Genomic DNA, 12,692 nt, shown 5'->3' with positions numbered 1-12,692 from the left:
GGTCACACTGATAAGGCCTAGACTAGAATATGCGGCGACATTGTGGTCACCCAGTACCAAACAGAATATAAAGAAAATAGAAAGAATCCAGAGAGCAGCTACAAAAATGGCACCTGCACTTGCAAACTTGTCATATGAGGCTAAACTAGATTTACAGACTCTGGAGCAAAGAAGAGAGAGAGGTGACCTACTGACCATCTACAGAATCATGAAAGGCACAGAAATACTTGATAGAGAGGACTTGTTAAACTGGGACAGGAGAAGCACAAGAGGACATGGAAAGAAAATCAAAAAACATAGCTACAGAAGAGATCTGAAGAAAAACAGTTTTCCACATAGAGTGGTAGACACTTGGAACAAACTGGACAAGGAAATAGTATGCGCAAAAACCATTCATGAGTTTAAAAGCAAACTAGACACTGCGAGATACAAAGGCGGAACACCACGAGCATAGCTCCCCTTCCCGCAAAATACAACTAGGTAAATACAACTAGGTAAAATACAGACTGCATAAGAAAGAATTAGAAAAACTTAAATTCTCAATAAAAGAAACAAGAAAGACAAGTTACATGGTTGCTGTGTGCAGTGAAAGAAATGGACAAAATTGACAGGGTCTCTTTGGAAGATGAGAGGTCACAGAAAATATTAAGATAAGATGCCTGAAAGATATTGAAATAGAGCTTTGTATGGATACATCAACTTTTGAAATAACCTATCTCTATATACCAAGGGCTTTTTTCCCCCTTATAAGGGAGGTAGCCAAGTTAGAAGGGACATATCCACTCTCAGTGGATGAAATAATGTAATAGAGAAAAAAGTTGAATAGGAATATATATCTTAAAGCCAAAGTTGACTGGAGACAGGACTCTTACTATACATTACAATTAGGTAAACTACATTAACAAAGTCATTGAGTATGGAGAAAAGAACGAGGAATAGGAAAAAATCACACCATCTGGGTCATGCATTATTATTTTAGGCACCAAGACTATTTCTGTTTTTAATATTCAGGTAGTAAAAGTCGGGTATAATGGCACCATGCACATAACTGATAATCTTAGACTCAAATACAGCACTTTTTCTTAGTGAATAGCTCCCAGTGAACTATGAGGAAAAAAGAAATCAATGACAATTAATCTGCTTTATGTGTTTATTTATAGCTTAGGTTGTGCTTTACCACTATTTTGTTAGAATTAAAGACACATGCTTTTGTCATAAATATGCAAGCTGATGAATGCATACTAAAAGATCAGTTTGAGTGCTTTTATAGTAGCACTGCTTTTGCAGGCATTAAGACTTTTCTTCAACAAGGCTTTTTGCTGTTTGTAGAGTGAAAAAAGTAACATGATATTTTTCCACAATGAAATTAACTACTTAGTCCACCATTGCTGGCTCTTAAGCCATCCACTTCCCCCTAATAGACCAAAGCTTAAATCTTTTTGTATAAGTCTTAGCTTATGATAGATAAAAACATCTCTCATTAACCAGAAAGGCATCACCCTAGCAAAAGGGATTACCTATGGCAGTCTGAATCTCTAGCAGTAGCCAAAATCAAACCTGTAAATGTTAGGGGTGTGTCGATTAATCAGCATCAGCTAGAATCGGCACTTTTTTGGTTAATCTGCCTTTTTTTTTTAGAAAGAGAGCCGACATCGGCAATATTTTGCCAATGCCGATGCCAATTCAGTAATTCACCTATTATTCATTGTTCTGGTGGTTGTATAGGGCCATGCAGCATATTATGTACTATATGAGATACCACTACAAATATCATTGCTTTATATTATTTTCACATAGCATTACAACCTTATTGAATGAGGTGGCTAGGAATATGCCGTGGTATTGGTAAACCTACACTGCCATCCAGTGCCATAACACACATTTAGAAAATATTATGCAGAGATGATAAAATCTGCAGACACGAAGACATACGACCGAAGAAACTTTTAAAATAGCAGCACAAGTCAGAGTAAATGTTAAAACAAATTATATTAATTTTTGATTTTATTTTTGTTTATATAAAAGTAAACTAAAAAATAATATTATATATATTTATATATATATATATATATATTTTTTTTTTTTTTTTTTTTTTTTACAGCAAAGTTTCTACAACAGAAATTAAGTGAGAGTAATATGGGAATAAATCATTCAGGCATCTGTGGACTCAGTTTTACCTGCTTATAAGTGCAAAAAATCAGCGGATGGATTTACTCCCACTTACTCCGCAGCAATTTATAGCCAAACAAATTGTTTATAAAGATTTTTTTATGTATTTTGACAAGTAAATACATAATATTTTTATGTTTTTTGACAATGACAACTATGACTCATGTTTAGATGGTTTTCTATCAAATTCATAATCACACAAGTCAAATTTGGACAAAGTGAAACTTCAAAGAAGAAAAAAATAAACAAGATCTTCATCTGTTCTGACACTACAAAGTGAAGTTGATCAATTTCGCTCCCTCCCATCGGAACCACATGACTTGGATTCCTTGAGTTGGTGGAGAGATTACCACAACTCATATCCTGAACTTGGAAAAGTTGCCAACAAAATGCTGTGCTTCCCACCATCTTCAGTGGAGAGTGAACGCCTCTTCAACATTGGTGGTAATGTCTACACCCCATACCATAACTGGTTGACTCCAGAAAAAGGGAGAAATTGGTGCTGTTGAACTTAAATTTATGAATGTTTAACTTTAATTATTAGCCCATGGAATGTGATAGCACTCAGGGGAGGCAGTATGTCCAGGGGGGGACATTGAGTGTTTTTTTTTTTTTTTTTTTTTTTTTTTTTTTTTTTTTTTTTTTTTTTTTTTTTTTTTTTTTTTTTTTTTTCTAATGCCCAGACACAGCTTTTCTTTTTTTCTCTCTCCAACCGATAGAAAATTTTACAATCATATATTGATAATCATAAAGTGGTCAATCAGTAAGCACTTCATTAAGTTCATTCAGTCATTAGCATCCAACAACTGGTGTGTATAAATATACATAGATCATAAAGCAAGTAAAAATCATAATTTAATTACTTTATATTAAAAACTGATATATCGTAATTATATAAAGTGGAATTGGCATCAGTATCGGCACCGGCAACTAAGAGTGAATAGGAATTGGCATCGGTATCAGCAACTAAGAGTGAATAGGAATTGGCATCGGCAAAAAAAAAATGGAATTGGCACATCCCTAGTAAATATGAGTAAGGTATTTTGTCACGTCCACAACCATCAGTCATAACTTGTTGCACTTCAAGACCATACAACATTTCATAGTATTTGTATGAACCCTTTCATCTCCATTTTCACTGTCTTTCACATACACCCCAATAACCCAACTATCTATAGATATATATTTTCCTAGGCCAGTATTGTATTCAATCTTTATGTTGTATGTTTTCATGGTGGAGCTATGTAGGGTGCTGTTCATAGTGTTCTTGTATTTGGTTCTTGTGGTGGAACTTATGGTCTGTTGCTTGGGATCATGTTGCTCACTAACTTCTTTATTGATTCCTTTATGATACTCGATAAATTGCCATTTGTAACATCAATGTTGTCCTTGTTATTTCTTAGGGGTTGGAAGAAAACCCCTAACGTGTGTGACCCTTTCTCCCGTAGGGTGAGGAAGGAGAATGCGAGAGTCTTGGAGGCGAGGACAGTGAAGCCACAAGTGGGAGGGAAAGTATTCCTCCACCTTTAGGAGTAGAAGGTGCTGAAGGAGGTGTTGGTAGTGGTGCATCGCCTCCACTTAGTTCGTCATCAATAGCATCAGAAGGAGCTTCATTAATGCCACCTACGTCGAAGGCAGATGCAGTACGTCAGGTTGGTACAGTGCCCCTTTGTTTGCCTATAGGGAAAGTGAAAAAGGAAAGGAAAGGATGAGAGAGAAGAAGCGAAGGGAAGAGGGGGAGGAAAAGAATGGGGAGAGAGTTAGGGAGTAAGAAAAGGAAGGGGGAAGAAAGGGAAGGAGGAATGAAGGAGGAGGGCAGAAAGAAGTAAGGGAGAGGAAAAAAAGGAAAGAAGAGAGAAAGACGAAGAAATATGCAACTGGATAAAAAGAAATTCTAATAAAGATATTTTTAATACCTTTGTCCTCATGGTGCATACTTCTTTACTCTTCCCTTCCACCATCTTTCTTCTTCCTTCTCCCCACTCCTTCCACCTCCCTAACCCTCCTTCTCTCTTCCATCTCCCTCCCTTTCCTCTCTTTCCCTCCCTCCCCCTTCTCTCTTCCCCTCCCCTCCTCTCTTCCCCTCCCTCCCCCTCCTCTCTTCCCCTCCCTCCCCCTCCTCTCTTCCCCTCCCTCCCCCTCCTCTCTTCCCCTCCCTCCCCCTCCTCTCTTCCCCTCCCTCCCCCTCCTCTCTTCTCCTCCCTCCCCCTCCTCTCATCCTCTGCCTCCCCCCCTCCCTCTCTCATCCCCTCCCTCCCCCTCCTTCCTTCTTCCTCTCCTTCCTCTCTTCCCCTTCCTCCCTCTCCCTCCCCCCTCCTTCCTTCTCCGTCCCCCTTCCACTCCTTCTCTCTTCCTCTCCCTCCCTCCCTCCCTCTCCTTCCTTCTTCCTCTCCCTCTCTCCTTTCCTTCCTTCTTCCTCTCCCTCCCTCCTTCTTCCTCTCCCACCTTCCTTCCCTCTTCCACTTCCTCCCTCCTTCCCTCTTCCACTACCTTCTCCCCCTTCCTCTCCCTCCTTCCCTCTTCTTCCTTCTTCCCCCTCTCTTCCCCTCCTTCCCTCTTCCCCTGCCTCTTCCTCCTTCACTCTTCCCTTCCTTATTTTTTCACAATTTTATGAGATCTGGTATTCAATATGTCCTATGGAGTGCACCCAACTCCAGGTGATTAACCTTCTCTCTTTTTATTTCAGCTCCTGCAGTTAGTAGCTGATCAGAGATGGATTAGTGCCATCAACCATGTACGTCGTTACCGGGGTCTCTGGCACGAGAGTCTGGTGTGGTCGGGGGCCGGTCTCGATGACATCACCATCATTCTCAATGAATATTGTGCTTATTTGTCCGACAAGAAACCTGGTTAGGAAAACTCTTTTATGAATAATATTTTATCCAAGATTGAATAGATTTCAATTTAATGATTATAGAATGAAGAAAAAAATAAAATAAAGAGTATTCTGAAATACACTGTACTATGGGTGTGGAGTTCAGGTTTTTGTGAAGATCTACAAGCCTGTCTACTTATAACCTTGCATGAGCAATCACATTTCATATGGAATACTACAAGGTAATATATATATATATATATATGAATAGGAATCTGGGAATGGATACTAAGAGGAGACTGTATGAAGGAGTGATTGTGCCAACAGCACTGTATGGAGCAGAAACATGGAACATAAGAGAGGAAGAGAGAAGGAACTTGAATGTGTTTGAGATGAAATGTCTGAGAAGTATGATGGGGGTTACTAGGCTAGATAGAGTGAGAAATGAGGAAGTGAGGAGGAGAACAGGGGTGGAAAGGGAGCTGGGAGATAGGGTGGATGAAAGAGTATTAGGATGGTTTGGACACATGGAAAGAATGAGTGAAGAAAGACTAGTAAAAGAGGTATGGAAGGCAGATGTGGAGGGAGTGAACATGAGGGGACATCCTAGGATGAGATGGATGGATGGGGTGAAGGGGGCTTTGGGGAAGAGGGGAATGTCTGTTGAGGAAGGACAGGAGAGGACAGAAGACAGGGGTGAATGGAGAATGGTTGTATATGGAAAATGTTGTGATGCATGAGGTGGATTGGACGGGGGAATGGGGGGTGAGGTAGTGTGTGTGAGGGAATGTGTATGAAAAGTAAATTGATGCAGCCCGAAGGGATTTCTCCCCGTCTTCTTTTCTGCATGAGGGGACAGAGAGAGGGGTCGCCAAATAAATGAAGTAGCCTTGCTGTGGATGTGCTGTGTCTAGCAACACTGCTTCTGACCCAGGGCAATGGACAAGATGCAGGGATGACCCCTCATCCAGGAGGTGCCAAGATAAGAGGGAGGGAAGAGGGGAGTAGAGTATGTAGGGGATGAAATGGGTGGAAGTAGTTCCTATGCCTTTTTCTTTTGGCTACCTCCCGTGTAAGGGGGAAAAAAGCCTCTAGGTATATATATATATTTTATAAATCATTCATTTTTTTCCAGGAATGATTGCTGTGTGTGGTACTGAGACAGAAATGAATGAAAACAGCCTTCGTCTCACTGATGCAAACATGGCTGCTTTGTCAGGTCTGCGTATCATGGAACAATTAGCCAGTCATCCTAGAGATTCGCTGGATTCTTCAATGCATAAGACAGAATGCTAGGGAGAGATAGGGAGGCACGGAAAATACCCAGAAACTTGCATTGGACCCTGGAAGAGGATATGCAACTGCTTGGGTCCACTGTGGTGTCTGTCATGGTGACTTCTTCATTGTCAGAGCAACATTTCAATGCTTGTATGGTTCCTTTGTTGCATAGATACTATGTTTTGTTTCGTAAATGCACAGGGGAGGATACAATGACTACACTTTTGACAGCCATGGAATGGAAATGCAGATTGTCAATTGTTGTTCAACCTGCAAGGACTTGGGTCTTCCAGAATTTCTTCAGAAATGACAGATCAGTTCCTATTTGAGGACATTGACTCCTCGTACCTATGCCTGTCAACCGTGGCTCCCGGCAAGACTTGCATTACCTATATATTGAGCACAAATATCTGTAGGGCATTACATTTTCTCTCTCTTTTTTTTTCTAAGTTATCAAACGCATGTCATTAAGTTTTGGATGCTTGGGAAAATGTAAGTAATCTTCATGGTAGCTGTGCTATATCACTGAAGAGTGTAAGGAATGAAAAAAAAAAATGTATGGTACTTCTACACTGTGCAAACTTTCTCAAGCAATGTACGTAGTTTATGTTGCAGAACAGCTTGATTTAAAGATTTGTATACAGAGTTGTGGAATGAGCATGTGCAGTTACCGCACTTGCTACAATATTTGCATCCAGATGATCATCTTGCAGTGAAGTGGTCACTACAACTTTGGGTATAAAGTGGTGAAATGGGTAATAATTGACCAAGTGGATATAATATACTATTTCTTGTGTACTTTTGTATTAGTGTGCAGCAGGAAACTGTTCTTACAAATAACATTGAATTTTTTGTAATTTATTGTTTCACATACAAATTGCATTATAAAAGTGAAGGGTGAATTACAGGTGTCAAGGGTAAAGAGGAGTTACAGCAGTTAAGAATGAGATATATTTTTGTGAAATGCAAACAAAATATTTCATAAAAAAAAGAAAGTTAAGGGGTTTGATATAAGTTGTTTCCAGTTTACCTTTTTGGGATGCTCTGGAGAATGTTGGTGCTTTTTATTTTTATTTTCCTCCCACCTCTCAGAGAGCTTGCTAGTTTTTACGCAATGCAAAGGCCACTGTGTACAAACTCATACTATAGAGAACTAGGGTTCCTGTGCAGTTACATAGTCACATGCATTGATCTTTTCACACCAGAGCCAAGCGTTGAGTAATGTAATGTGTTTGATTTTACCAGCTACTTGATAAACTTTGCATGATTGCTCACTATAATGATTATAATGGGTGCTTACATGAAATGAAATGATACAAGTTTTTAGGAAATTTTAGATACTTGAAGAAAATAGAACAAATGAGCAATTAGTAAAGTAGTTACACATATTGGACATGTTTTAGTTGTGCATCATGTTCTTAGACCATTTCATTTCCATATTTCATTAAAGTTATTTTCCCTCACCGTCCTTCCCTCTCCCCTAACATGGTTCAGAGAGTTGGGTGCTGACAAACATATACAGGAGCAGGATTTATATACCAGAAGGCACTTTCCTCCTTATGATGAAGGCTTGCCAGAAAAAAGAGGGAGGGAGGGAGGGGTGGTGAATGGGAGTGGTGTATGTGGGAATGAAATGGGTGGGAGTGGATTTATGCCTTTGACTTTGGCCACCTCCCTTGTAAGGGGGAAAAAAACCTTGGTATATGTATGATCTATGTATAGAATGATAAAGAAACTGACACATGATGCAGTCTTGTAGAGGAAATCTTGAACTTTATTACACCAACTTCATTTGTGCACCCCTAGTCACTTGGAACATAACAATATAGTCTTGTTATTGTCAAAGGAAATGCAGTGAAACAGCACTTCTGCAACAGGGCATGACAGGTGGAAATATGTCTGATTGATTCGATTTAATATCTTGAACTACCCTTTTCAGATAGCGCTAGGATGTTGCCTTCCAACAGAGCATTTTTCAAAGCAGTGAATTTAACGTTGTATGCCCTTACTACAAATTCACTTGCTGCTAGGCAGAATTTTAACTACCTTCTTTCATAACCTCTACAAATGACAACGATCTAACCAGGTTGGGATGTCAAATCATAATACTGATAATTGTTTCCTCAATTTACATACATACATACATAAAGGGATGGGGATTGGGACTAGGCATCCTTCTCCTTGTAGCCCCACAGGGGACATTCCTAAAAGAAAAAGCAAATTCCTCAATTTACACATATTGAAAACCTGCAGAAAGGACATCATTCATTATGACATCTGTCTTGCAGGTCCCAGGATTGATCTATAATGTGTCCAAGACCTCTTTCCTCCTCCCCTTCCTGTTAATTTAGATAAACTGGAACATCATAACAGCCTTTGCTATTGATAATGAAGACACGTTAACACACGGTTAACAAGAAATCAGTTACTCTATTGGTTCATGTCATAATAAATGTGGGAATTCTCTACAAGACTGTGTATCACAAATGTCATTATCTTAATTTTGGTTCAATAGTTTTTTAATCACCCTGTATGTATGTGTGTGTGCATGCAGGTTAGGGTGAAATTCCTTGCAGCAAAGGTCAAGGAGATGGTGGTTCAGACCCTGCTACCGGCAAAGATGAATCAAGGGCATGGTTCATTAAATTCCATGCTACATCTTAGCCTCCTGAAAAGGAGTTTGAGACATTCAACCATATCATCATCACCCCATATATATAATGGTTGCATTTGCAATATGTAACGGTTTCATTTCATCCCACAGACATGGGTGTAGATCCAAAGGACATAGTTTATTTCTTGTATGTTTTGTGATTTTTTACGGTATAAGAACTGGTGTACAAATATAGTAACATCTCAATTTGAAATATTTGCGAGAAAACAACACTTCAAGTTGAATATCGGTGGAATATTTTTCCATTTACCCAGATTGACAAATACCTCCAGTAGTCTTTTATGATGAAGACAATTTGAGGGTACTGTGGGACATGTATGAAGAGATGACAGCACAACTGCACTACTATATGTCTTTAAAATTTTTTTTTTTTTACACTTTCAAGTCTTGGCTTTATAGTGGACCAGGATCTCATAGTGTTACCATTTGGAACAAGTTTTTCGTTTTGTGGGGAACAATTGGTATATGCAACAGTCAGTTTGATCAGAAAGTCCCTGGGGACCTTTGAATCTCATTGTCAGATTTGACATAAGTAAAAGTAATGTAAAAGTACTTTTGTGTAGGTTGAAGAAATGTGTTGATGATAACACATATGAATAAGGCAATTGATTTTGGAACGAAAACTAGTTTGTTATATAGGGTGATATTGTAATCATAGTGTATTATCATCAAATGATAAATTACAGTGCATGTTGGCATAAAGAAAAAACCCAAATAGAACAAATTTATTGTATCAGTATTCTGTTATGTGGCTCAAACTTGTAATCTGCTATATTTAATCATTTTTCTGCATTCACTGCTTCTGAGCAGACAGAAAGTTATGAGGCTTTTTATGGAAATCTTTCCAATTTTGAATGTTTGCCTATGAACAGGAGTATGATAAACTTGTGCTTTTATTGGTATGAGGTGCATAACCATACCGTCTTTGTTCATCTGCTATTTTTCAATGATTTCTTAAGTAGCCGTCTTTCTTTAAAAGACATCCCATGTACGTCCTATTTTTTATCTACTTGGATACAACTGCACTCCAGTTTATGCATAACATACATATTCACAGATTTGTGTCTTAGAAATTCATAACTGGAAAGTTGCTACACAGATGATAAAAACAAATTGGACAATGTGAATGGAAGTGTAAAGAAATAAATATTATGTTGTATATGTATTTTTTGTTTTAATCATACCCAGATGATTGCTTGTGTATGAAGTGGACGGTGAATTCTCAGTTGCTGAGAAATTTTGTATCTATCTACACACCAAGGGCTTCTTCACCCTTATAAGGGAGGTAGTCAAATCAAAAGCAAAGACCCACTCCCACCCATTCCACTCCCATCTAGAGTGAGTCCTCCTTATACGGTAATTCTTTATCTGGTAAATTCACAGTTACGGTAATTGGTAATTACTACCCTCGATTCTATTTACGGTAAGAAATATTCACAGATACGGTATCCGGTACATATTTTGAAGAGGAAAGAACAGGGAGAAGGTATGTCTGCCATATCCTATTATTACATGTTATAATGGGTTCAGTATACGGTAATTTCAATTTGCGGTAAGGTTTTCAGGAACGCATATGTACCGTATAATGAGGACTTGCTGTACCACCTTTGTTTTCCTCTCATCTTAACTCCTTGTGGATATAGGGTCATCCTGGTCTCCTGCCCACAGCCTAGGTTAGAAGCAAAAGCAACAAGACACAGCACATTCATGGCAAGTCCACTTCACTTAATCAGCATCCCCCTCCCTCTCTGTCCCCTTATCCAGAAAATAAAAAAAGGGAAGGAATCCCTTCAAGATACATAAAAATGTCATCCACACACCACTCCCTACTCCCCCACCCCCTTTCTTGCTCAGCACAGAAAAAAGAGATGAGGAGAAAATCCCATGAGCTGCATTAAAGTATCATCCATATGCATCCATTCTTCACTCACCCCTATCCCCTGTCTTCTCCCTTCCTTGCTCAATGCCACTCTTACTCAAAGCCCTTTTCACCCAGTCCATCCATCTCATCCTCTGTCATCCTCTTCAGTTTACTTCATCCACCTCTGCTTTCTACAGCTCTTTCACTAATCTTTCTTCAATCATTCTTTCCATGTGTCCAAACCATCCCAATATTTTTTCATCAGCCTTATCTGCCAGCTCCCTTTCTACCCCTGCTTTTCTCCTCATCTCATTTCCCACTCTTGTAACCTTGTAACCCCTACCATACTTCACAGACACTTTATCTCAAACAAATTTAAATTTTTCTACCTTTTAAATTCCAAGTCTCCGCTCCATACAAATTGTCAGCACAATCACTACTACAAATTGTCAGCACAATCACAAACAAACCATAGGTTGGAACAGACATCTAGAATGACCTCTGGTGCACAGCGCTTTTTCAATAAGTTTGGAGTAAACACCTAGTTTTGTATTTGGGATAGAGAGCTTTGTTTATCAAGTGACCGAAATTATGAAATAGAGTAATTTCACTTAGTGGTCAATACACAACATGAATGAAGACAAAAATATAGTGAACCAACAAAGAGAGGAGTGGATGTAAGCAGGGTTGAATCACCATTAGGTGTCACCCCCCCCCCCCCCAAAAAAAAGTTACAACATGGACACACTGAAGTCAAATCAAAGGTATGAAAATGTTGTATTTTCAGGGTTTGTAAAAGAAAGTGGAATACTAGGTAGAGGTATAGAATTGGAAAGGAAATGAAGGTATAAAAATATCCCAAGAAATCAAAAGCTTGCAGAATGAATGAAATTATAGATCTGAAAGCTGAATACAGGACAATGTATAAAGAAGTGAACCAGTTGAAAAGACAATGCTTAAACCAACAGCAAACTTAATGTTATAAAAAAATGAATTAAGCATAGTCAAAAGGGAGAATGAAAAATGAAGATACAAACAAAAATGAAGCTTTGAAAAAAAAAGTAAAAGAACAAATACAAGCAGTGACCGAGAAAGCTAGAGAAACATTAAAAGAGACAATTCTCCAAGAAATAAAAAATCAATGGAAAGTGGAACAGGAGAACCAAAAAAATAACTTTTAAAGGAATAATACAGCAACAAGTGGAAGAGAATGCAAAACAGTCATTAAAGTAATTAAGGAGAAAGAGAATTGGGTCAGAGACATACGTACATACACATACCAAGGCCTCTTCCCCCTTTCAAGGGAGGTAGCCAAAAAGAAAAAGGCATAAAATCATTCCCACCCATTTCATCCCTAAATACACTCCACTCCCCTCCACCCTTCCTCTTATCTTGGCACCTCCTGGATGACAGGTCATCCCTTCACCTTGTCCACTGCCCTGGGTCAGAGGCAGTGTAACAAGTCACAGCACATCCACAGCAAGGCCATTTCATTAAATAGGTGACCCCCCCACTCTCCGTCCCCCCATGTATAAAAGGAGAAGACGGGGAGAAATCCCTTCGGGCTGCGTCAAATTTTGCTCACACATACTACCTCATCCCCCATCCCCCCACCCATTCCACCTCATGCATCACAACATCATCCATATACAACCATTCTCCATTCACCCCTGTCTTCTGTCCTCTCCCATCCTTCCTCAACAGACATTCCCTTCTTCCCCAAAGCCCCCTTCACCCCATCCATCCATCTCATCCTAGGACGTTCCATCATGTTCACTCCCTCCACATCTGTCTTCCATACCACTTTTACTAGTCTCTCTTCATTCATTCTTTCCATGTATCCAAACCATCCTAATACTCTTTCATCAATCCTATCTCCCAACTTCCTTTCCACC

The 12,692-nt window shown here is 39.2% G+C and overlaps 1 protein-coding gene across 13 annotated transcripts in view; it reads left to right on the top strand.

Moving 5' to 3' along the window:
• fry (microtubule binding protein furry) overlaps positions 1–10,101 on the top strand; it is a 478,406-nt gene extending 468,305 nt beyond the window's left edge. For all 13 annotated transcript variants that reach the window (XM_076184431.1, XM_076184430.1, XM_076184427.1 and 10 more), the window contains 3 exons: positions 3,618–3,821; positions 4,856–5,018; positions 6,120–10,101. In XM_076184431.1, the coding sequence (XP_076040546.1) occupies positions 3,618–3,821; positions 4,856–5,018; positions 6,120–6,280 (528 nt within the window). In that variant the 3' untranslated portion in view covers positions 6,281–10,101. The remainder of the gene's footprint in view (positions 1–3,617; positions 3,822–4,855; positions 5,019–6,119) is intronic.
• The last annotated feature ends 2,591 nt before the right edge of the window (positions 10,102–12,692 follow it).

Source organism: Oratosquilla oratoria, chromosome 4 (genome assembly GCF_046742065.1).
Source record: "Oratosquilla oratoria isolate Oo_2021 chromosome 4, ASM4674206v1, whole genome shotgun sequence".
In the NCBI taxonomy this organism is placed as follows: domain Eukaryota; kingdom Metazoa; phylum Arthropoda; class Malacostraca; order Stomatopoda; family Squillidae; genus Oratosquilla; species Oratosquilla oratoria.
This window is presented reverse-complemented; position numbering and strand designations above follow the sequence as displayed.